Source organism: Cavia porcellus, unplaced genomic scaffold (assembly GCF_034190915.1).
Source record: "Cavia porcellus strain 051 isolate PalLab524CR breed Dunkin Hartley unplaced genomic scaffold, mCavPor4.1 scaffold_12, whole genome shotgun sequence".
In the NCBI taxonomy this organism is placed as follows: Eukaryota; Metazoa; Chordata; class Mammalia; order Rodentia; family Caviidae; genus Cavia; species Cavia porcellus.
In genome coordinates this window covers 33275053-33302410 of record NW_026947495.1, presented here as the reverse complement: position 1 = coordinate 33302410, position 27358 = coordinate 33275053, and the positions used below count along the sequence as shown (strand labels likewise).

General features: G+C 35.3%; 1 protein-coding gene across 2 annotated transcripts in view; it reads right to left on the bottom strand.

The window, feature by feature from the left end:
• Arhgap15 (Rho GTPase activating protein 15) overlaps positions 1-27358 on the bottom strand; it is a 591921-nt gene that overhangs the window by 547104 nt on the left and 17459 nt on the right. For both annotated transcript variants that reach the window (XM_003478711.3, XM_063259030.1), the window contains exon 2: positions 10188-10366. In XM_003478711.3, the coding sequence (XP_003478759.1) occupies positions 10188-10352 (165 nt within the window). In that variant the 5' untranslated portion in view covers positions 10353-10366. The remainder of the gene's footprint in view (positions 1-10187; positions 10367-27358) is intronic.

Here is a 27358-nt window from a genome sequence, read left to right as displayed (position 1 = left end):
ACTTTACCTAGGGCCCAGAGACCATAGGATACAAATATTAACAGCAACGTTCCATTATATTTAGGACTTTATTACTCTAAATGTACTGTAGTTTTAGATAAGAATTATAATATCACTTTAATAATCTGTGTGAAAATAAAAGCCAATTAATTAGTATTTTGTCCTCCCTTTCTTTCATATAAAGAGGATGAGGTAAAAGATAGCACATCCAGTAATGTAAATTTCTTTCCTGTCTATTTGATCATGTGTTATTGGCATTAACACTGTCAATAATTCATGGTAAAAGAGGATGTTGCCATGAAAGGTTACCCATTGTCAGGCTGTGATCAATAGGTAAGACCACAGCATGTGATATATTGTCAAGTATCAGCCAGATTCACTTTCTCATGTATTTTAAAAACAGTGATAGTTACACTCAGTTTGTCTAACCTGAGGTAAGCTTGTTTATTCATTAACCTTTCACTGCTAATTAGAGAATATGCCTTGAATACATTTAACTGCAGAGTATCAGCTCTTGTTATTTAATTTGTGTGATCTGGCCATGGGCCTCTAGGTTTTATCCCCTTGTTTTGATGTTAGAGTATATATTAGAGCAAACAAAACTGTCACTTTGTTTTCCTATCTCACTATACTGGGTCACTTTGTGCCACATGATATGATCTAAGACAATTCAATGCAATGAGACACATGTCCCTTCTCATTGGAAATATGAAGACTGTAGATTTCTTTTACCCTGTGGAAAAGAAAGCAGGTCAGGTGTCCAAAAGTAGTGGCTGAAAGTTTGGTGTCATCAGCATTCCTCTCCTTCCATAGAGATAAGACAAGCGCAGAAGGCAGGAACAGCCCTGGTTTCCTCTTACAGAGATAAAAAGGGAACAGTAGTGTGGCACTCATGTTTATAGTACGGGGGAAAGGCACTTACATAAAAACAAAACTACCATTTCAAAACTCTTTCAAACATGAGCTTGACTAATCACATCTTCAAATCTCAGAGAAATACGAAAGACACATTGATACACACTTGGCTTCTTTGATTAAGGAGGTAAGAGCAGCTGATTTATTTCTTTATCAGATATGGAGTTCCAGAAGACCTCTAAAACATTTTGATATTTGTATTCTCAAATTTGATTTGTTTCATTATATGCTATTGCAATTTCACCCAAATACTGATATGGCAATAGTTTGGACATAAACTGATGGGAAGTCTATGGAAGTCAGTAAAGTTTTTTCTTCAATGGTCTTTGCCTAGGTAAGATCCACTAGATAGAATGATGACAATAAAGGTCACCAGGAAAAAAATTCCTGACTATTATCAAGGAAGAAAAAAAGGATGTGGTATAATAGTAACAATAGCAGTGATTACTGTGATGGGGGAGGGAAAGAAGGAAGTGGACAAGGAGGAAACTAATTGAATTTTCTGAGTTTTTTTCATATTCCTCATGATTCTGTCCATGTTTTTTGACTGTCTGGTCTCTCTTTAACTTTACCACATCATTAAATCTGCTTGTCATATGACAGCTACTTATGCTGTTAAAATGCAAATCCTATATATCTTTCACCCTACTAAATATGTCAATGCATTTCAAGTGAACAGGAAACATAAGCATCATCTCCACAAAGGGGAAGCATATGAGATTGTATATAAGGAGGACAGCATCGTTTCTGTGAGAATGCCACATTACTGTACATTTGCTAATTAGTGGCAACATACATTTATATACAAAATAATGCCTTTGCATTCCACATTATTGTTTGGAGATGGCTCTGCTTATCAGTTTTTAATATGCTCTTTGAAAACTGACACACACTTTACCCACATCTCTTTAGGAACACAGGGACTCAAAAGCTGGATAAAATACTTTCATGCTTCTCAACACAAACCTGAGAGAGTAATTAAACAGATGGTAACTATAAACTCAATCTGAACACATCTGAGACTGAAGTCCCTTTTTAAAAGCCTTATACACTGAAGGGAGGCACAAGAAAAAAAAAATAATAAAAAGCCAGCACTCTGGGGAAGTGTTTTAAGCCAACACCTTCATGTCTCCTATGACCTCAGAAAAAAGAGGCTAATCAGCCATTTAAGGAGAAGTTCTTTCCACCTGGGAAAGAGCACCTGGAGATCTTCAGCACACACACACTCAAGACTTGGAACTGCTCCTTGGGATTGCTTTCAAATATGAGAATTTTAGACACACACATTTTATACCTATAAATCCACAAGTGGCCCTGATATCTATCCTGATATCAAAATCTTGCAAGTCAGAGAAATTCTGCTTTTCTGATACAGAGGTCAAAATCTGGCTATTAAAAGGTTTCTACAATGATACAGTTATTCTAAATATTTCTTCCTTATTGTTGACAGTAGAATTACCTATCATTCTATTCCTGAAATATAATAGAATTCCATTTATTTCTTAGATATTAGTTTTGTCAGTTGTGTCTTGAACTAATGCAATAAAAGATTATTAAGGCAAATTTGATATTTCATCTATATATGCAGTTATTTTCTTGGAGTATGAAAATATGCTTACATATATTTCATAGTACATTATATATGTATACATATATATATACTATATATCTAGACAGATATAAAAGTATATATACATATGTTTATACACTAAATATACACACATGCAGAATCTACTATAAGCAAGAAAAGATCTAGTTACTTTAGAAGCTTGCAAAAATGTTGTGCCATTACATATGCAAAGATGCGATTGTGCCCTTATAAAAGGCACTTACATCCTGGAGGATAATTGCATCTGTGTCTGCTCTTTTGTCTCTCAACCTGCATCAGATCTCTGCCTCACTTGGTAAGTTCTTTGAGTGTCATTTATGAGCAATAACTGCTATCAAAACAACAATGATTTAGCTTAACTAAGTACTAGCAAGAAAAGGACAATGTGCAACGTATTGTGTTTTTGATTAGTCGAGCTTGTAATGATCATTTAATAACAGACTTTCAAAAATTGAAGCAAGTATTAAAATTGAAGCAAGCATTAAAATTGAGAAAGGAGAAAGAGGTATAATCAGCTCTAAATCAAAAGGCAAATGCCATTTTTTAACTCACATTTTACTTATGTGTGGGTGCATACTCTCATTTTAATTTTGTCTAGTGTTTCTTGATAAGTGTAGAAATTATGTTTATATCTCCTGGTACCTATAATGATACATATCACCTTGGAAATTTGCCATTAAACTCTCTTAATCATATTGACAAGGGTTAGAAGTTATTTTTAGAGTGAAGTGTGTTATGTGAATTAAATAAATTTTATGCAAATAACGTAGGGAGAAGCATAGTTGCTGCCACTCAGAGTATTAGGTAACCTCCTTTAATTAGAATGTACACTTTTAGATTACTGATTATGAACATCAGGGGACCTGAGATTTTGATTCATCAGTAATTCTCCTTTATGTCTACACTAAGATGTAAAAATGAGACCTCTGGCTCTCACTCACTGTTCCGGGCTTTACAGGCTGCTGCCAGGCGCTTTCACCTGTAATCTTCAGTACTGCTCTGCCCCCTTGTGCTGCTAACAGTGAACTCAACACAGAACAGCGTGACTTCGTCTTTGTACAAGTACTACAGAAAAACCCCACTGTCACTTCTCACTTTTCTGGCAAGTTCAAGGTCAGTGTCTAGCTATTTTCAGCTCATCTCTTCTTGATCCATGCAGGGAAATGACAAGGTAACGTGATTCAGGGTCAGCTGTATTACAGGAACCATTACATAAACGGAGAAAGTGAAAATCAATCCTAGCTGACAGTGACTTCGGGATAATCAGTGCTCACTGGATGCCTCTGTCAGCTCGCCTGCATCAAACACCGTGTGACTTCTGTCAGATCTTTTTAATAAAACTATATTCTCACTTTCAGCAACCCAAATAAATGTTGCACTGGAGCTGAAAATTTTTAGACAGTTGTTGCCCTCCGATTTGGGGTGTTCTTTTGTTACTTCATTGGAAAATCTCTTGGTGATCCCAGTTATCCCAGGGTTTGTTATTGACCTGAGACTGAGGTATCACTGTAACACCTGTCACTCTGAGTGATAAATGTGAGCTTTCCAGACTGTTGCAGCCCCTGCCATGAACTCAGCATACCAGGCACGACCTTGTTCTCCAAATCGTTCTCAGCTCTAAGTTTTCTCTCCTCCTCCTTGGAATCAGAACTTACTTGATCAATCATTTCTTGCTAAGAACTAGATTTTTTTTTTCTCCTTTTTAGTTGTTTGTCATTATTTTCTTCCTTTATCTCGGTATTTTCCAGGTTGACATTTCTTTTGGACACAGAGTTTGAACAGAGTACTTAACAAGATGCTCCACATTAGCAGCTTGGTTACTGACAGGACTTGTTATGTCAGTTGGGGAAGGAGTCTGTCATCCCACCCACCTTGAGTTCCCTTGAAACTGAAGCACCAGTTACTCCATTGAAGTACAATTTACTATAATATTAGTTGTCAGTGAATTCAAAGACGGAACTCCTAAAGCTATAAAATGGATTAGAAGCAATTTAAAAAAGAATTAACAAACTAGAATAAGAGTATACTGTCAACAAACAAATGCTCCATCATAGGACTGTAATTTGGAATTTTAATTACCCCTCTGCTCTGTAACAAAACAATGTCTGAACTGGCAGCGATTTGAATCTCTCACAGGTCATTGAGCATTCTAGTTAATTACTCTATGAATAGCCTGTTTTTCTCCCCTCTGGAAACACGTTTCTAATGGCAGTCAAGGTCTGACAAATGTGTCATCTACATAATTAGCTAGGAAGCAACACAAAACATTAAACATGCTTTGTGCCGACAACTATCAAAACATTTCATTTGTTGTCAATTATTCATTACTTTGTAGGTTCTGAAGGGGTTGTTATTATGGAAATAAGTCCAGATGCTAACAAGGTTAGAGTTTTGGATCCACATTAGTAATCAGAGGACTAACTTTTAAAAAAATGTATCTCATGTACAGTCAGATCCATGATCAGTCAGTAGGATTATAAACAAATTTAGCTATATCAAGTTAAAATGGAGACCGCACATTACATTATATGAATTCACAATCCCTGACTCATTCTTAAAGTGTGGACAATGTCATTTTAAACTTTCTCAACATTTTGCAAAGTCCAGTTAGTACTTGGTGAATGCAGTTAAGGATGTTCACAGTATGAGATGGTATGGTGTGGAAAGGAAAGAAATGTCTTTGAATCTTCTCCTCCCTCGGGGCACATATTCTCAGTAACAAACTTTTTCATCTGTTCTACAGCACATTTGCAAAGTACCCTACACACTAGTTACCTTAGCTGACTTTTGAATTTCATGTTTATTACTGTGTTTTGTTCTTTCTGAAAACTTGTTTCTTTTATTATGCTAAATATTATCTTGGAAGCAGAATCACTAATATAGAGAGAGAGGACGTAAAAAGATTTCTCAACAGAATTGGCCTTTCAATGGCAAAGAAAATTGCAGTGGAAGACACATTATTGCGTACTCATATCAGAGGCTTAGATCTACAGAGACGCTCACTCCACTGTCCTGCAGCTTTTCCTTATAAACCAAAATGGCTTACAAATGTCATCTACAACAGTTCATAAAGATTAGGAACAAAACACTGTCCCTACTCGGATGAGATAAGAAAGATTTAACTGCAGAATGCAGTGTAAGAAAAGGCGTAAGGCTTGTTCTCAAATCAGAAAAATAGAATTCCAATTATATACGTGTGTGTCTAGAATTTAATTGAGATGATCAGTTTATTTTCTCCATACTGTTTGATCAGATGCATGTACTACAGCGCTAGATAAAAAGAAAAGGAAAAAAAAAATGTCCTATCAGGGAAATCAAGGAGACCTGTTATCTGTTGGGTGTGCAAAATATGTCAGGAAATAATTCTACTGTGAGCACTGCGAATGCCCAGTTAATAAAAAGAGATCAGCCACTCGCTAAGAGAAAATAATTGTCTCTATCTATATTTTTCAAAGCAAAAAGGCAGTCACATCTCACACTAAATAGGACACATTAAAATGAGCTTTAATAATCTTTATGCAGAAGGAAACGAATCCATTTTCAGATCATAGGATCCACAGCAATAAAAGGAAATCATCAAACTAAAAACAATTTTAGAAATGGCTGCAGACTCTCATTTAATTAACATGCAACAGATCATATATTTATGAAGAAGTCAAAATATTTAGGAAGCCTATAATCCTGTAAGCCTTAATGTGGTATTAAAAACAACAAATAAATGCAAAGTGTTACTGTTACACATGCCTAGCTGATCAATGGTTTTCACATATTGATCTATAAATGGAGTTGACAGTCTGTGTTGGCTGCACGTTTTCCAAGCAGCGCTATTTTTGCACAAAACCAATACGGGCAATTACCTTTGTTTGAGATGCCAAGTCTTATCAATTCAATGTGATTTAGTGTCATTTTAATTAAATATCAGGATCTACTTCAGGACAATTTATACAAACAAAGCCTCAAACCTAACTATAAGCTTGATTCGAAGTAAACACGGACAAGCCCTGCAATCTCACAATATTTCTTAAAAACTCTGCTAAACAGAAGGCTTGTATTTTTAGTAGCAATTTTTATGTCTGCCTTTTTGGCTAGCCACAACTTTGGCAAGTATCCTAAATCACAGAAGTAAGAAACAAAAGAAAATTGTTTCCTCTTTTTCCTGATAGTACATTGAAAAGAAAAATGAACAAACACAGTCTGTTAATGGAAGGAAAAGGAGCTTGTATGTTAATGTTTAGGAATGGCTGGACCTAACTCTTTATCTGAGCACCAATAAAAAGATATTTTCTTGTTCATGATGGTCATGAATGAAGTAATGTCCTTCTGTGAGTTTTCAAGATGCAAATGGTGAATATTCATATATGTTGCTGCTGAAAGCATGAGCATTAAATGCTGAAATCGCTCCTGCTTGTAAATCCTATGTCTGCAGTTTGCTGATTTAGGCTATTTAAACTCTTCATTAATATCTATTCTAAACTGACTCATAGTCTGGAGCACCCCTCTTATAAATAACATCAAAGCATGCTAAACCCTTTGCATTAGCCATTTGCAGGATTGCACATTAGCCTTTTTAGCCCTTAAACAGGCACACTTCACTTGCCCCATTTACTCTCACTCAGCTATCTGCTTTTTCTGTTAAATAAGCCATCCACTTTTAAAAGCTTCACTCTAGAACTCAGGATGAGCAACAAATCAGTGAGACCAAAGAGCTTCCTTCCTCACTGAATGGAGCTCCCTAGATCTCTCTTCCAGAAGAGCAATTTTCTTTTAATTTCTATCCCTGTCTCCGAACTTCCCATCACCTCAACACTCCCCAGGTAGAAAAGTAAGCTTGGTGAATTTTTAAAACTTTATTTGCTTTTTAAACCAAATAAAAATTATTTGAGGTTTAAAGACAACAATGCAATAAAATAATTGAGAATTGACAACTGTTCTACTGGAATGTTTCCCTGCAGCATCTATGTCATCAAAATTTTTAAATGAACAAGCAAATTCAGTTGTGTTAATGAATGTAGGACTAAGCAAATACTCTGCATTTTCAAACTAATCTTTCATTTAAGATACTTAGAGACTCACATTGCATATATAGGAGAATTTCATATTGTATTCTATGTACACAGTATAAATAAATGGTATTTGTGAATTAATGATAAAACTATAATAATGACACGACCTTGGAACATTAAAATAATCATTATAATAAATAATAAAGATCCTTGTGTTATCATACAGTTCAGGAAGTCCATATTAGACTTGCATTCTTTCTATACTGATGAAAAGCAATATAGATGAGACATATTTATTAAAGAGGGTACACGATATAAGTATGGTTTTTAAGTACACATTTTTTTCTGTAGAAATGACATGGATGAGTCACTGCTACAAGCTATGCTTCCCATGAACGTGACACATTTTTAACAGTATGCTACTTTCCACTTTTCCTGAATTCAAAAATTTCTCCCTTGACCTAACCCCATAATCCAACTTCTGAAAAATCAAGTTTTTAGTTTAGCTTGAGCAGATAACTTTAACAGGCTTGTTTGAATAAATATGCCAAAATACTTTGCATTCTGTCAGTATCTAGTCAGAAAATTGTGCATGGAAAAAAGAGATGAAAAGAACTGAGACAGAAAGAAAATTAGTGCCAGGGCAGGCTTTCAATACAGTATCTCTGAGCCAAGTTTTCTCGGTGAAATGACATATCCTCACTAAAATACCCCTTTTATGTAATTATGCACTGAGCACACATAACCAAAAGTAACTTTTATTTTGTTCCTTATCGTGGAATACATATTGCCCAGGCTAAGAATGCGGAAACAAAAGCTGCGATAATTATAGCTAATTTAACTCTGGAAAACTCTTATTCTCTTGCAGTCCAGCATACAACCCCCCAAACTAAAGTTATGTAACAAGGTAATATCAACAATGAGAAACTGCATGATAAAATCCTGCCCAAAAGTGAAAAATGCTAATTTTGTCTCATTTAGCAGCTGGATACAGAAATGCTCATTAGTTTTAAGAGGGTTAATCCTTTTAACTTTTGCATATTGATATGCCAATTATGCCTAATTGTACAAGAGGCATCAGTCAAGGTAATAGTGCATAAACACATGAAAGTTATTAAGTACATCCCAACATGTAATAAAGTAGGTGTTAATTGGTAGCTGAGTTCTGCGGGCTATTGAGGTGGATAATTCATTGAGAGATGGATCACTTGTAATTTCTCTCCATAATTCCTTTTGCAGTCTCATGCTGTGATGTTTTCATGCTTGTCAAAAACAACTGCGGCATAGTGCCTTTTGTTAAACACAGCCAATAAAATATGTTAGGCATCATTAAATATACTTAACTTCTAAACTTTTTCAAAGGTACAGTTCTTACGGATAATAGATACAGAGATTCCAATAATTTACTCAGACCATTGTCTCAGGTTCATACTTGAGGAATATTTTAAGTGTTTTAAAACTAAAGTCAACTAACAGTGTTGTGCCTCCAAGCAGACAATAACTTTAAATGAGAAAGTAAATAAAGGAAAATGCATTTCTCATCAGTTACCTTATCTAAGGATGTGTTTCTTAGTCCCTGAAAATAATCACTGGCTTTCTCATGCTAAGTTTGTCTATAACACCTGAGGAAAGAATGATTAAATTCATATAGTTCTCAGCCTCCTGAGATTGCTGTGAGTTAATGTTTTACTTGAAATTTGAGTGAAAAATGGAGAATAAATGTAATCGGCAACATGATACTCAGCAAGTTTATCTCACTTAATAACTCAGTTAGGGAGCTGAATATTTCATAGGCTCCTATGATATTAACAGAACACTCAATTAATAGCTCACATGCTTCTGCAGGGTGATTGGGACTCCCAGCCTGTCCCTAGCTAACCTATTTCTCGCTCTTGCTCTCACTGTGCAAAACAAAGTACATCTAGGGTCCAAAAGAATGGCTAACATTGCATAAATAATTTTGCAACATCCTATGGCCTCAGCTGCAAGTTACCACCATTATGGAAGAAAATTAACCAGAAGAGACTCATCGCAATCAGTGGGTTTAGTGGCTCAGGATGCGTGCAGGGCCAGGGACACAATTGGCAGTAGAGTTCATCTCTATTTTATTTCAAATCTTCCTAATGACACATTATCGAGACAGAATGTCTTCCTCTCCAAACCTTAAATAGCCACACTATTTCAATCATTTGAGCCCATTTCAAATCAAGTAGTAATTTTCACTACCATATATTATTGGATGATTTTAAGAAAGAGACTTTCACATTTTTTAAAGATTTTTTTCTCGGTTTATTCTTAGCTAATTTTAGCCTCTGGCTTTTCAAAGTGATGTACTGTATTTGGAAGTACAAACACCACATGCTAGCATAACCTCATTATTTTTATGACACTGAAGCATGATAGTAGAGGCCCTTAAAATGAGTCAAAGGTGCTCTTCAGCCTAGCTCCAAATCCACTTTATCACTCTGGATTAGACCCAGCTCTTCTTGTGCAACTGGGGATATTATTATGACCATAAGTAGGCAAAATAAAATGCATTGCAAAAACAGTTTTCTGCTGCACATTAAGGAAACAACTAAAACAAAGCTATTTTTCTTTTTAAAAAGAAAATAAAATTCTGTCTAATAAGTGAACTTAGGTATCTAGAGCATTTGACTTACAGGTTCAGTGACCTTCCCAACATCGGTGAGGATCATGGATTTAGTTTGGCTCAGCCTGTCATGGTGGCTGTTGGTGTTTTTGATTCTCATTTGCACAGCTCCTGTGCCTTGGTGGGTAGAATTCAGTGTTTCCATAGAGGTATCAGAATTTGTAGATCTCTGCATGTTATGGTGTTGTCCTGATAAATTAAGAGAAAAAGAATTGTGACACTTTAAATATATACTTTTCCCAAGAAAAACTATTGGTGGGTACATGCCTTTATTAATTAGTAGGTTACTAAAACTAAATAAATAAAAGTCTTTACCTCTTTGAGTAGTGAAAAAGAAGATAGCTATTTTGCAGTTATCAGTTGGAATTTCTATGAATAAAGAATAATATACAAGATAGAAGATTTCAGAATTTTGTAGGCAGCATGCCATCATCTCTGAAATTACTAATTCTACAAAGAAATTGAATAGGATTATGATAGTCTTTCTTATATATAATTGATAGTGCCAACTAACTGTCTTGAGCAGAAAAGCTTTTTTATTCACAACTACACTTAACTGTTATCCCTTCTACACTCATACATTACCACCTGCACTGTCTGCTATTGTTGCTGGATCAAAAATTCATATTAATCCGGTCAAATTTAAGGGAAGAGAAATGGTGGAGAGCAGAGCAGAGCAGATATAATGATCCCTCCCTTCAATACTTTCAGGGAGAATTTAAAATTATTTTTTAATGACTCATGTGAACTGAACCAAGTTTGCTGGTTTAGGGGAAATAACATTCATGAAGAGTATGAAAATATAGAAAATCAATACCATTTCTATCTGTCTATCTACATCTATATCTATCTATATCTATATCTATAAGAAAATTAACAATATATTGTTCTATTGATCTCTACCTTTCTCTCTATATACTGGTCTATATTGAGACAGATGATAGGTAGATGGATAGACAGACAGATAGATAGATACATAGATACATAGATAAATAAATAGATAGATGATAGATCTTTTAGAAGCCTGACTTACACAAGAAAAATCCTCATGGGCTTATTTTAAAGGAACACCAGTAAGGAAAAACTAATTTGAAAGGCAACAAAGATAACTAAAGGGTATTAACATCAGAAGAACTTTAGGTGCTTCTTCATACATCCATGATGCTTTTTAACTGCCTCTAAATTCTTGCAAATGGATAAATCATCTCATTAAAGCAACATCTGCAGCGCAAACTCAGCTTCTGAATTGGCTGAAACAGATCTCCTTTTTGCCCAGTTTTTGACTCCAGCTCTTTAACTATGTGGACTTTGCATACTTGGCACTGGGCATTCCTATACAACACTGAAAAAAATAACGAGTAGGCACTTGCAAAGCTAATAAAATTAAAAAATGTGATTTATTTTTAGGAAACAATAACAATGGTATTCTTATGTCTGTTAGATAGATAAAAGGCAATGGTCAAACCAGGTGAATAGTAAAATGAAGGACTATTTCTATTCCTATTTTAATAGAAAGAGAACTATTACCTGTGAATTAATGCCAAAAATCAATTGAATAACAACTTAGAAAGCAAGCTAACATTTAGTATTCCTTTTTGCTAAAGCAATGTTCTCAATGGTTTAATACTTAACAAACATTTATGAAATAGACATTCAAGCAAAATTTTTGTTAAAGAGAAGATTAAAGATTGTATAGACCAATGCTTTCCCCATCAACATTAGCAGAAAGAGGTGAAGAAGTATGTACCTTATTCCAAAAGACAATCCAGAGGGACAAACTCTAGTTTATCTACACAATGAAATAAAAGACAATAAAAAGGAAGAGACTACCCATATATATAACAAAAAGAATTGCAAACTTCTACTAAGAGAATAAGCCATTCCAAAGGGAATAATAAGGAGCAAAAAATTCTCTATGCTTTTTTTTTTTTACTTCTATATACCCCTTCAAGAATGTAAGCTAACATATGACACATAGCTAAGTGATAGCTTAGGGAGTGGGCATAGGCAAAAATGGATTCTAAATACAGACAAACTTTGGGGCTCATGATGCAGTCGTTAATTCATTTCAATGACTGTGTGATGATTAAGCTTATTCGTATCTATTTCATTGTCTTGTAAACATCCTTAAGGGGTTAGGAAGGCACACTTCTGGGTATGCCTGGATGTGTCATGGAGGCCTGATCCTGCATATTATAAATGATCCCTCGTGCTTTTCTCTGAGGATTTTTTCTGGCTCCATTCCCTAATCTGCTTCACTGCTTCCATGAACTAAGAAACTTCACTCTATTATACTTTCTGCCTTGATGTTCCTGTCTTGGAACCTGATAAATATGAACTGAATCTTGCAAAAACATGAGCCAAATTAAACCTCTTCTCCTTCAAGTCAGACACTTTGTCTCAGGGACAACAAAATTGACAAATACATGTGGTTTTAGAGGAATGTACGTATATTATAAAAGAAAAACCTTACACTTTACTTGCACTTTATGGTGCTTAGGGTTATAATGCATGTACTTGTCTTATGAATTCCTTAACCAATTAATCTTGCTTTTATGTTCGTTTTTATGTGCCTACATGAGCAATGTATTATAAAATTATTTAACTGAGAATAACAGAGTTCTTTTAATAATTGCAAAGTAAAAATTAGAGGTAATCAAAATAAATTATATATTTTTCTGAAAAAAATATTTTACAGATATTGGAGTTTTGTTCTGACTGCATGCAAGGCTTGATGTTACATATTACGCAACAGATTCAAGCTATCAGTTCAGTGTGTGTGTGTGTGTGTGTGTGTGTGTGTGTGTGTGTGTGTGTGCGTGTGTGTGTGTGTGTATGCATGCTGTGTTTGGAGTATTTTCAGATAATATCTCTAGTCACAGTGGTGGATGCATCTTGTTCCTTGCTTATACATGGAGATAGTTTTGACTGAAAACGTCTACAGTCCTCTGCCTTGTCTGTATCTTCCATTGCCCTGTCTTGTCTGCCTTCAGGATGTGGATCTGGATGACTACAAGGAGCCACAGGTTGGTGGTGAGCCACTGATGGGGGAGCACAGCCTTCCCCCAGAAACCTGTGGCTGGCTGGGCGCTACCCTGGTCCTCTTTGACAGCCTGGGGAAAAGAAAAAGGAGACTAGAGTAGGAAGTGACTGCCTAAGTGGCCAAGACGTAGTAGGTGAATAGAAGAAAGGGTGACTCAAAGCCACCCATGCTGAGACCTAGGCCAAGGATACTACAAGAAGCCCTGCCTTCTACTTATTTTTAAGGTGTCAGTCAACACCACCTTAGAGGACAAGCCATATTTTGGCCTTTAAAAATTCCACTATCTTTCTAACAAGTTCTGGGGAAAGCTACAGAGATAGACCACACCCCACCTGCTAGGCAGGTATCAAGACAGCAGTTCTCACAGGCTGGAGAAGGAAACCTGCTTGATAGCTGCACTGCTGAAAGTCCATTCACTGAACACAAAGCCTCAAGATGCTCATAAATACACAGGCCTGATCTCATCTCAGTCTCAAAACCAATACAGGCCTCAAAAGCCAGGTGCAAAGAACAAGAGTTGGCCTTCTGGTTGGGTACTATACCTATTCTAGAGTCCCAAGTCCTTGTACCTTCTGACCCACACTCTGGATATGTCATTTCAGGCTGCTTCCCACCTTCTGAGCCTCCCTGGTTCCCCAGGCCATATCTCATCCTGATTCCTTTTCTGTATCTCTCCTGCCACAGGGATTTTCAAACTTTAGCATAGATCAGAATCCCTTGGCAGCTTCTCAGTCCAACTCAGAGTTTCTGATTCAGTGTAACTATAGTGCACCCAGAGCACTCATTTCTCACATATAATCAGGGTGCTGAGGCTGCTGACTTCTGGGCCATGGAGGATATGGACCATGGTATGTAGTAGCAGACAGTAGGACACTAAGGAATAGTTTAAATACAGGAGGAACTGCTTCAAAAGGGAGTGAGGACTTTGCTTAGCCTGGTGCTTCACAAACCTATTTGAACCATGGGTGGGTTCCTTGATGCAAAACTTTTCAGAACCTTTAATCTATGAATCAAACAAGCTTGATTGTAGAACTCTACAGTGAGGTCACCAGAGACTCATGGGGCCCACCTGGAAAACTGCTGGATCTTGAACATTGTCAAACCATCCTTCTGGAGGAAGGAAGGGGAAGATTTTTGCATTTTTAGGGGAACTTACTCAGGCTGAACCTTGATCTCTTTGGATCAAAAACACCAACCACTGAATTTACATAGCCCAGGCTTATGCCATTTATAGAACACAGTGCTTCCTGTGCATACACACAAATTTCAGGGTCAAATAAAATTTGCATTCTTGTATACATTTTATAATCAACCCATAATTTGCCTAGTGACAGAATATTGTCAAAAGGCAAAATCATTCACAAAGCCTCATATCTGACTTTCATGACTATTTCCTTGGGAACAGTCTGCAGAAAACATTGTCAAGATCTTCCTTCTTTTTGGCTAGACTGATTTTTCTCCTTAATTCTTCTTTAACCTGATTCTTCTTTAATTTTTCTTCTTTCTCTATTCTGGCTATGATTTCTTTTCCCCTCTTCCCCAACACCACATTTTATTGATCCCCACCACTACACTCTGCTTATTTTCTTTACATAGCTTTCCATGTACAGCAGTTTCTCTTTATCTGCAAGGATATATCTCAAGACCTCCAGAGCTTGCCTGAAATTGTAGCTAGTACTGAACCCTATACACATTTGTTTTTTCCCATATACATACGTACATACATACATACATACAAACATATTGCAAAGATTATGCATTAATTAAGCACACTGAAAGATTATTATTGTATTGGAAATATTTTGTGAATGTGCTTTCTCCTCAAAATTTCTTATTGGTCTTACTCACCCATCTTCTTGTGATGATGTACATTGATACAATGCCCACATGAGGAGATGAAGCAGTGAGTGACACAGGCTTTGACACACAGTTTAGGAAAACATAGGTACTGTGATACTACAAAAGTGGATCTGATAACCTAGATGTTTTAAGCAATACTAAGGAGGTAGTAAATAATACAAGGATCCACTATACAAAGGGATTACTCATGCTCTGAGACATGCCAAAAAAAAACAAAAAAACAAAAAAACAAAAAACAAACACACACACACACACACACACACACACACACACAACAGGGAATTTCAGAACATACTTTCAGAGCAGTACAAGTTTTTAAAAGTTGTGAATTTTTTATTTCTAGAACTATTCATTTCCTATTTATCAGACCATAGTTGATGGTGAAGTACTGAAAACATGGAAAGACAAACCGTAGAAACAGGTGGACTACTGCATTTTATTATAAAATGTCATTGAATAATAGTATTTCTTATTTTTATATATTGAAAGTTTCTCATTCTGCAGAGTACTATGTCAATCTGAAGACAATTCAGAAAAATGACACTAAACCTATTCTTAAAAATTCTTATCAGAAAAAAATTTCCAAAATCAGTTTCCTTCCCAAAACATTTTTTCCTATGATGTATTGAAACTCAAAGGTAGTACACACTGTCTTAGAAACTGAAAAGAATCTTCCTTTACCAAGTTTTTTAGAGTTTGCTGTGATTAATAGAAAAATAACACAATTGTAATAAGAATCAGATTGTGTTCAAGTGAGGAAAGGAACAATAATATCAAATTTAGAGTAAATGCGATATGAAGAGAGATAATCAGGAGAGACAATCTTCTCTTCCAGAGAAGATTCAGTTACACTAAGTTAGATCAGGGCAGTTGGTAATTTCAGTCAAAGCACTTGGCAATGAAGAAATATGCAAATACCTGTACTATTATAAACTAAGTACTGAAATATAAAGACAAAATAAAGTGCCAGAAAAGTTTAAGGAGAAATAAATGATGAGTTTCATCTATAAGGGTAAGACTGGGTCTTAGTTACTTTTCACTCTTGTTGCTGAGACAAAATACCCAATGCCAACATGAAGGAAGGTAAGGTTTATTTCTTACAGTTCTTGGAAGTTTAAGTCCACACTCAGTTGGCTCCCAGAGAGTATGGCATGCCAGAGCAGCCATTCATGGCTGCTGCAAACAGCAAGCAGCAACCAGCAGGAGAGAGAGACATATCTTCTTCCTGCCTTTACATTAATCCTGGCTCCTCCCCTGGGTAGGGGAAACACTTACACCAGCAATCCAAGCGTTAGACAATAAACCAATGACAAATGCTAGATCTGCGTGAGTTCATAATTGTATGAGCTTAGGAGTCACTGACATAAACCATGATAGACTGGTCATCTTGTTTGCATCTCTTTAGTTGAACTGTTGATTGTTAGTGCCATCTCTCCTAACTCAAGCAGAGCCCAAGGGACTGGTATCCTAGACACTCAGGATAAAGATAGGGTGGGGAAAATTTTTCCACAAAATAGTACAAAAACATCTTATATGAGTGAATTTGGAAGAAGAGGACCTCTCTATAGGGCAAAATGGGATACATGAGAGCGGACAGAGGACAAAAAGTAGAAATCTGACAAAAGTGGAATAAGCACTGTACAAGTAGTTGTAATACTTGTGACAATTGTACTTTGGGTTGGGAGATTATTTATTCTCATTAATTCTATTAGAAGGCTTACACAAAGTGAGCTGTTTTGGCCATTTGTAGTTGTACCCACAAAAAATTCATTCTTTATGCTCTCCCAATTTCTCATGTTCCCCTTTTTTACATCCTAACCTTCTTTTCCATCTGAGACTTTCATATTTTGGGTCCCAAAGCTCCCACTACATCATTCATTTGGGCATTATCTCATCTACAATATTTAACTGTCTGAAATTTTCATCATCTTGTCTTCTTTACCTTTAAGAAATCTGTCTTCTCAGTGTAACATTCAAATGGAATTATTCTGGTTAGACTACCACACTATTATGAATGATTAATAAAACTTTCCCTAAACTTCTAAAGAAGCATTTTTCTTGAGCCCCAACTGTAAACTCTTCTGGCTACTCAGCAAAATATTTTGGAATAGAAGAATATCCAGCAGTTTGTTTTATTTAGACTCTTAAGGTTCAGAGGTGGCAGCATTTGTGACCTGGGCCTAGATATTAGCATCACATTCTAGCAGAGTGTATCACCCCAGGGTGGTGTAATGAGCTTGCCCCGACATAAGTGTTCTTATTTTTGGGTTCTTATGAAATGAATTTTTAAGGGAAGAAACCACATTCCAAAGCCTACCAGATTTTGGCCCAAAAGAAACTCACATGTTGGGGTATATTTTGACTTGGCTCTTAACTGCCTGAAGTAGATGTGCTTCCAGAAATATCCATAGAAGTTCAGTTGGTACTCAATTGTGAAAGAAGAGATACAATTCTGTGAATCTTTCTGCACTAGTCCAAAAATGTCTACAGGGATCAAAAAGCACTTTCTTTGTCCCACTCATGCTCTGATCTCTTACTGACCCTCTTCTCCAAATTTAGTAGATTGTAGAATCAATAATATTTGCTTATATTTATTTCTATGTAACAGTAGTATGAGAAATATTATTATCTACAAGTCATGTCAACTTTGTTCTATGTGATTCACACTCCTCTGCAATCCCCTTATTCTTCATAGAACACACTATCCACTCATCAGCATCATTATTTTCTTTAGATTTTTAAAAGCATTGATGCCTTGCACATCTGTGTTCTTAAAAGATGCATGAAGATGGACTTGGTGGATGTATAGAGAGTGTTCCCCCCAACAAAATCAGAATATACAATCTTTTCAGCAATACATGAGACATTCTCTAAAATAGACCACATACTAGCACACAGAACATACTTAAGTAAATGCAAAGGAATTGAAATTATCCCATGCATGTCATAGGATAATAGTGCTATGAAACAAGAAATTAATGACAGAAAAACTGAAAAAACCCTACAAACACATGGAAATTGAATTATACACTCCTGAGCAATCAGTGGGTCACTGAGGAATTAAAGAAAAAATTCAACAATATCTACAAGCAAACTTATCAGAAGCTGTGGGATGCAATGAAAGCAGCCCTCAGAGGAAAATTTATTGAAGTGAACTCCCACATCAGGAAAACAGAATGAACACAAATAAACAACCTGATCTAATGCCTCAAATATCTAGAAAAATAAGAGCAAGTTAAGCCCAAACACAAAAGAAGGGAGGAAATTATAAAGATCAGAGCAGGAATCAATCCAATAGAGACTAAAAAAACAATACAAAGAATCAATGAATCAAAGAGTTGGTTCTTTGAAAGAATAAATAAAATTGATAAGGCCCTATCCCATCTTACTTAAAAAAGGAAAGAAAAAAACTCAAATTCATGCAATAAGGACTGAATATGGTGAAATCACTACAGGCCTTCACTACAGTGAAAGAAGAGATACAATTCTGTGAATCTGTGAAATAGGTATCATCAATACCTATTTTGAAAATTTCTACTCTCATAGGCTTGATAACACAGAAGAAATGGACCCATTCCTAGAAATACATGAATTAGCAAAGCTGGATCAAGAAAATGTAAAACTGCTCAATTTCAATTAAATTCAAAATGTAACTAAAACCTTATTGACAAAGAAAAGTCCAGGTACAGATGGATTCACTGTGGAATTTTACAAGAAATTCAAAGAAGACAATGCTGACACCTCTCAAACTCTCCAATTAAATTGAAAGGGAAGCAATTTTCCCTAACTCATTCCTGGAAGCAAGTATTACTCTAATACCAAAACTAGAGAAAGATCCAACAAAAGAAGAGAACTACAGGTCAATCTCCCTAATGAATACAAAAGCAAAAAATGTTAATAAAATGTTGGCAAACAAGATGCAGCAAATCATCAAGAAGATTATACACCATGATCAAGTGGATTCATCCCAAGAATGCAGGGATGGATCAACATAAGAAAATCAAGAAATGTATTGCACCATATCAATAGAGCTAAAAATAAGAATCACAGGATCATTTCTATAGGTGTAGAAAACCTTTGGATAGGGTCAAACACTTATTCATGGTAAGAATCATACAGAAAATTGGAATAGATGGTCTTTACTTCAATATGATAAAGGTCATCTATGAAAAACCAAGAGCTAGCATCATATTAAATGGCCAAAAAGAAAGCCTTTACTCTAAAATCAGGAACAAGACAAGGATGTCCATTATTACTATTCTTATTCAATATAGTGCTATAAATACTAGACAGAGCTATTAGACAAGAGAGAGAAACAAAATGGGTAATGATAGAAAAAGAAGTTAAATTACCATTATTTGAAGATGACATGATAATCTACCTAGAAAACCCCCCAAAATCCATTGAAAGATTCATAGGTATAATAAATAAATCCAATAATGTGGCTGGATACAAAGTCAATACTCAAAAATCAATAGCATTCCTATATTCTAACAACAAAATCACAGAGAAAGAAAAAGAGAAGCCACACCCTTCACACTAGCAACCAAAAAATTAAATATTTAGGATTCAATCTAGCAAAAGAAGTAAAAGAGCTGTTCAGAGAAAATTATAATACTATGAAAAAAGAAATTGAAGAGGATCTCAGAAAATGGAAAGATATTCCCTGTTCATGAATAGGAAGAATAAATATTGTGAAAATGGCCATTGTCCCAAAATTTTCATACACATTTAATGCAATCCCAAGCAAAATACCACTAGTATACCTCATAGACCTAGAGAAATCCTTCCTAAAATTCATCTGGAACCAGAAAATATAATAGCAAAGGCAATTATGAAGAACAAAGGCAAGGCAGGAAGCATCACAATTCCTGATTTGAAGTTATACTGCAAAGCTACTGTAATAAAATCAGTATGGTACTGGAATAAAAACAGACCTAAAGGTCAATAGAATAGATTAAAAGATACATCTACAACTACAAACACCCTCAGCCACCTCATTTTTGATAAAGGGGCTGAACATGTTCACTGGAAGAAAGATAGCCTCTTTAATAAATGGTGCTGGAAAAACTGACTCTCCATATGCCAAAAACTAAAACTAGACACAGGCCTATCAACATGTGATACGCTAAAATCAAAATGAGAAAATGAAAAGAGAAATGTTAAGCACTGCCCAAGAAAAAAACAGATGGTGGAATGGAAGAATAGAAAAAAAGAGGAGAATTGTTTGATGGAGAAAATAGAAAAAAACATAGAATACATGAAGCATGTTCAAAGAGATTACCAGGAAACTAAAAACTCTATTGAAAGCTGGCATAACATCTTGAAAGAAACTAAGGATAGATTATCCGAACTGGAGGACAGATTTGTAATGTGGGAGCATGAAAGGAAAAACTTTTTTTTTTGTCTTTTTCTTTTTTTTATTGGTACCGGGGATCGAACTCACAACTGCCTTCTTGCAAGGCAGGTGCTTATGCCACTGAGCTAAATCTATATCTTAAGAATGTCCCGCAGATCAATATCTTAAGAATTAAGAATGTAAAGGAAGAAGCAAGGATACAAACAAATGAACTGCAAAGGCTATTCATAGAAATAATCAAGGAGAACTTCCCAAATATAGGAAAAGTAAAGATGCTCAGATGTATGAAGCATACAGTACCCCAGCCACCTACAATCCAAACAGAACTACACCAGCATATAATGATCAAAACAGAATATTAAAAGCTACCAGAGACAAGAAACAGATCACTTACAAGGGAACACCCATCACAATTACAGCAGACTTCTCGGCACAAACCACCAAATCATGAACAGCGTGGGGTGAAATATTCAAGCTTTGAAAGACAATAACCTCCAGCCAAGATTGTTATATTCTGCACAACTATCCCTAGGAATTAATGGAGAAACAAGGTGCTTCCAGGATAAAGAGAAACTAGGGGAATTTGCAACCACCAATTCAACTCTACAGAGAATACTGCAAGACATTCGAAAAGAGAAAAGTACCAAGATTCCAGAAACAGTGGCAGAGAGGCCACAATGAATGGAGCAGAAAGTGAAATGAAGAAGACAAACTGATGACTAATGACAGAAAAAAACTCAACAGAAATGAGGCAGTGAAGGTTGGATATCATTTCTAATGTAGATGGCCTAGATACACTAACTTAAGGGAAAAAGGAGAGAATCGCAGGCAAAGTGGATCAAGAGGTAGGGTCCATCGAGAGGTTCTTTGTAGGAAATATAATTAGCCTGAAGAAGGTTATATGGACCAAAATCAAACATGAGAAAATGGAACTCGATGTGATAGGGAACTAGAGAGTTATAGGGGTAACTAGACCAGTATTTATGGATAACTTCAACAGATAGGCTTTAATAAATGAAGAAATATAACTAGAAATCCAGCCCAGGAGTGAGAAAGTTCAGAAACACTTAGGTAAATAGCAAGTTGCCCACCCCCTGCCCCGCAACAAAACCATGAGTGTTGGGGGGACCCAAAAATACACAGTTCATTCTGGGGGAGTAAAGGGCAGGAATAGTCCAAAAAAAAAAAAAAACCCAGCAGAAGATATAGCTAATAGTGTATCAGGAATTAAAACCCCTATTACTCTCTGCACTGTGCTTGGTTGAAACTTGTTCCGTCCTAGTTTGTATGCAGCACTGGATCTGAAGAGAACAGACAGCTGTCCATAGCGCAGTGGACATCTTTAATTCCCTATTAACTCAATCAGGATCCATATATGACTTATACGGTTGTATCATGACTGATCTTAGTTAAATCTGACTTGTTCAATTGCTGCTTATTATTGACAGATTTTATTCAGAACTGTAAGGTTGATGGTAACAAGTTGAGGAATATAGACAAGTATACTGAAAATGACAATGATTCACTACAATATCTAGTCTGATTTGATTACTACCTGTTTTTGTAGCTCTACACTATCTTCAAAGTTGTATTTCTGTTAATTATGTTATATACTGAGGATATAGCCAATTCTGTTTATGATAACAAGAAACAGCACAGTGACTAGGATAGAACTCCTTATACAGCAGATTTATATGACTTTTTAGTTTTATATGTCTATAGGAAAAATTTTAATTCTGTCCTGCTTTGTTATGTTTTTCCCTCTAATATAGAAAGGATAGAAATACATGTTAAAATTCATGCTTATGTAAAATCTATAAACAGTTTATGAGAATTGATCTGATGACACATGATGAAATGAACAAAAACTTTGAAGGAAAGATTGCAGTACCCAATCCTGATTCCAGAGTGTTATGATGTGAAATCCAGCAATATTATTAATCTTTGTTCAGAAGGATTTTAATCTAATAAATTGTGTTAGGACTCAATATACATGAAGATATGGATAAACACGTAGAGGATTCATAGCCATAATACTTAGTTTTGTTGGATAGTTGAACAGAACTGTTTGCAGTCTCCCTGGTTGAAATCCCATTTATATGTTCCACTTGTGTACCTTGAACAACTATTTACAGGGGGACAATATGTATACATCAGCTAGTGATTTATTATTGTCTATTTCTTTTCTTTGAAAGTATGTACTATTTCTGCCCATTTTCTATTTTGTTTTGTTTTTCTTTAAATTAAAAAAAATAAAGAAATCTCTAACAGAGTAAAAAGTAAACCCATGAATTTTGAAAAAAATCTTGGTCAACTGTCCCTCAAACAAAGGACTTCTGTCAAGAATATATAAAAAATTAAAAAGTCAGACCCCTGAAATTCAAAGACCCAATCCAAAAATGGGCTTGAGAGATGAATACGAAGTTCTCAAAGAAATACAAATGGCAAATAAATAAATGAAAAAACATTCAGCATCATTGGTCAATAGAGAAATGCAAATTAAAACCACATTAAGATTCCATCTCACTCCAGAAAGAATAGCCATAATAAAGAAACTACCAGTAACAAATGCTGGAGAGGCTGCAGGGGAAAAAGGAATTCTTCTGCTCTGTTGGTGGGAGTGTAGAGTGGTGCAATCACTATGGAGGTCAGTCTGGAGGTTCCTTGAAAAGCTAGGACGGGAAGTCCCATTTGACCCAGCTATTCCACTTCTGGGCATATTCCCAGAAGAACTGAAAGCATCATAGCACAGTGATATATGTACACCCATGTTTACAGCAACATTATTTGTAGTAGCCAGATCTTGGAAACAACCTTAATGCCCATCAACTGAGAAATGGATAAAAAAGATGTGGTATTTTTATACAATTGGGTACTACTCAGCTATAAAGAGTGATCAGTTTGAGATATTTATAAGTGGATGCAACTTGAGAGCATACTCATAAGTGAAATAAATCTCTCATGAGTAAATACTGTATTGTCTTCCTAGTATAAGAAATGGAGTACATAAGATACAAAATCCTCAGTAAATACAGTGAAATGGTAAGAATCTGCTCAAAGGGGGAAAATAATACCTCAGGGAAAAGCAGGAAGAAGAAAAAGAAATGGAAAAGAAAAAAAAGTTGTATAAACACATTTAGGACAGCTAAGATGATTGTGTTACAAATCCTAAAAGTTTGTAGAACAAAGCAGTTAGTATTCATAGGATTGGAACAATTTTGCATGTTTGTGTCAAGTGACCTGAGGAACTCTTGAAGATCACTATGTAAAACATCAATCTTAGTTCTGTTCCTACTACCGTGTTTTGAAGGCCTATATCATCATTTTGGGCTCCTTAATATTGTTCTTTATTTGTCTTTTTTGTTTCTTATTTTTCTAGTTATCTGTTTTGTTTTGTTTTATTTTGCTTTGTTTTGTTTGTTTTGTTTTGTTTTCAGTCTAATGCAGAAAGGGTAGGTATATATGTAGAGGCTTATATGCACCTAGAACTTCTCCTGAACAGTTTTGAGAATCCATTATATTATGTGTGATAAACAGCTATTTTGAAGAAAAACAGACATTATGTTATCCATTGCTGACCTCATATCATCATGTTGTGCAATCAAATAATGTTGCTATTCTTTGTTCAGAATGGTTTTAGTCTGTTTTGTATTGTTTAATTTCATTGTGCTTGAAGATATGGACAGCTATTTTGAAGAGAACAAGAGACATTATGGCAGCCATTTTAAATTACATATTATCTGGTTTTGAATGCATTCATTACCCCATTCTGATCAGTTTTATATTACTTTGTTTTGTATAAATTTGCTGTGTCTGAAGATATAGACAATCATTTAGAAGAAAACAAGAGACATTATGGTAGCCATTGTAGGTCTCCTGTTGTCTTGTTTTGAAACCTGTGTCACTTATATTGTTTTCTTCTGATCTGCTTTGTTCTTTTTTGTTATGTTTAGTTTTATACTTTTTTAAAAAAATAAATTAAATTTATAAAAAGATGCATGAAGAATATTGTTGAGTGACTCATAAAATTATTAAATAACTCATTCATTTTGTAGGTGCTTAAGATATCTATTGATTTTGTGAAACTCCCAAGAAAAATTCCTTAGTTAGATATTGAATATAAACCACTTAAGCCTGGCTTCACTATTTCTCTAGACTTCCTGATTTTATATATAACAGTATAAAAATAGCTTGAGATATTGTACTAGTTCCACTTTAAGTCCTGTTTCACAAATAGGAAGCAGTGATAAGTATGCTTTGTAAGAGCCACACAAACTTTGTCTCTGCTCAACAGACCTGGTGTAGTGAGATTCTGGGCTTCATTTCCCCACTCACACTTAAAATATTCAAATAGGAGTGAACATGATATTTCATATAATCATAAATTTCACAGCTGCCCTGCAAATTATTGGCTACTCTTTGTTAAATATACTAAAATATAGCAATTTTCCCTTTTGAGTTTGAATTTATATTTTTGACATCTGTTTCGTATCAGAGGCATCAAAAGTAAAAGTGTATCAGAAAGTTTTTGAGGTAGGTAAAACTGGACAGGCTCTATGATATAATTACTATGGGAGGTTCCACAGCTGTTCAAAGTCGTCTGAGCTCAGCATGCAGGGCCTTGGTTTAGTTACAGATTCCAAAGTTAAGTGGAAATGCATTTGAGTAAATAAGATAACAAGGATTCCAAAAATATCTGCCAAAGATCAGGGTGGCACAATGATCAGATGCAGACATGTTAGGTACCTGTTTAAATCTTTGTATTTAATTTTTGTACGTGTTCTTGACCTTTTTGACAAAACCATAGAAACTTAACAAATTATTTGTTGAATGTAAAAATGGAAAATGTATATGGGAATTGGTTAATGTCAGTGTTTGTAGGCTATCAAAACATTACCAATAGAAATGTCTTTGATTAAGTTTCTTATTTTGAAAATATGTATAACTCATACTTGACATTTTTAGGTCTAATGAATTATGGATATTTAATAATAAGTTAGAGGCACAAAAAAGCAGGAATTTTTCATATGCTATGTAGATTAAATATTTTTAGAGATTTAGGTAATCTTTCAGTAATGCAAAGAATTCTCATATAATTTTAGGAAATGCTTACATTGTATTTTTATTTAAAAAAACAAACATTTTTCACTGTCTTGGAATTTACGTGGCTTACTTCTTTTGGTCATAGTCTCCCTTTAAATTCAGATTTCATTAGGTGTTTGATATTATTTTTTTATCCAAATAGTAGTGTCTTGCATGTCATGCATTACCATTGTGGGTTTTCTAAGAAAGCTATCTTACACTCAAAGCTATAGGCAAGCATTGAGTGTAGCCTCAGAGAATCTCCATGTTATGGGAATTAGCCTGGTTTTTCACTGCGCGGCAAATGAACTACTATATGGTTACACCAAGCTCTGAGTGTCAAAGTCCCCCTGCCTAAAGTGGCAGGAAACCTCTGTGCAGTGTGAGATCCCATTCCTCTCTCTGCAAGTGTGGGAAGAGCTTTTCTTCAGGTCTGCTAAGAGCTCATGGAAACTCCACAGACAAATATTATTTCTCAGAGAAATTCATTTCAATCCCCAGGAAAGATCTTATGTTGATCTGTAGTAGAGCAAAGTCTGTTTGTTCCTCTGTGGAAATGACTTGTGGCTGTGGTAGCTCCAGTAATGTGTGGCACAACCTTTGTGTCATGCTTTCCTGACAGGTCAGTAATTAACTTGCATTGCAATTGTTTGCCGTCTCCACCATGGCAGCCATTTACCAAAATAACATTTTAATTTCAGTTCCTTCCAGCTCACTTTTCTTTTCTTTTTCTCCCTGTGGTTTCTACATCTCTATTAAGTCTAATTTCCCCAGACCACTTCCATAAGCTGAGAGAGTGCAATAAAATCCAGTTTCAAAAAATGTCAAATATAATGAGAAAGGAAGATCACAGAGTGGGAATTTTACCCTAGCCACCTCATTGGATAACATTGTTTTTGACCAGTAAGGTATTATATATATATATATATATATATATATATATATATAATAAAGTTTTACATTTACTTAACTTTTGTCAGGGAATCTGGGGGATAGGCTGCATTTGCTGACAAAGTCTTGCAAGCCAGCTTCATAAGTAAATTACAGTACAGTTTTTTTTTTCCCATTGTACATGGACATCCTAATGATGAAAATGACAAGTAAATAATATTTTGAAAGTAAAACAAATCTCAGTCAAATTTGAAGGTAGATGATGCCTCCTGAGAAATAAGCTTGCTACATTCTGTATTTTTTTCAAAAATCATTAAGAATTCTCTGGTAGAATCAGACCCAAGCACAAGAGCCTACCATGGATACTGGTAAATGCAAAACTGAGGATGGGGCTGGTGATGGTTTCAAAGCAAGTTCATGTTAGGCCTGTATGTTCTGTGATAGCTGTGACTACTATAGGCAGAGGAGGAACATCAAGAGAAGAGCAGGCAGAGACTGATGCATCTATGGGAAAACAAGAGAACATTTACATCAAGTGACACGTTCCCATTTGGCTGGGTGGGAAAACAAGGCAGGGATACTTGCTTAGGGCTGGTTTAGAAGGACCTTGCAATTTCTGCTTAGGAGTTCAGAGGTGTTCTATCCTACCAGTTGACTTAAGGTACAATGCTTTTTCAAAAAAAAATGTGATGAAAAGTGATGCACAGGAATAGATTTCAAATCACTGAGACTGTAAAATGAATAGTAGCTTTCTTCTGGGATGCTTCTTAAAGAAAGGTACATCAGACAACATATCACAGTATCTATTAAATACCGGCCTTAAATAATAATACTCTGAGACATAGAAAACATATTCTAGAATTTTTAAAACCTTAGTTTGTGCATCCAAATATGTTCAAGACACATGTTCATTGTTATCAGTCACATGAACTGAAAGGTAAATATA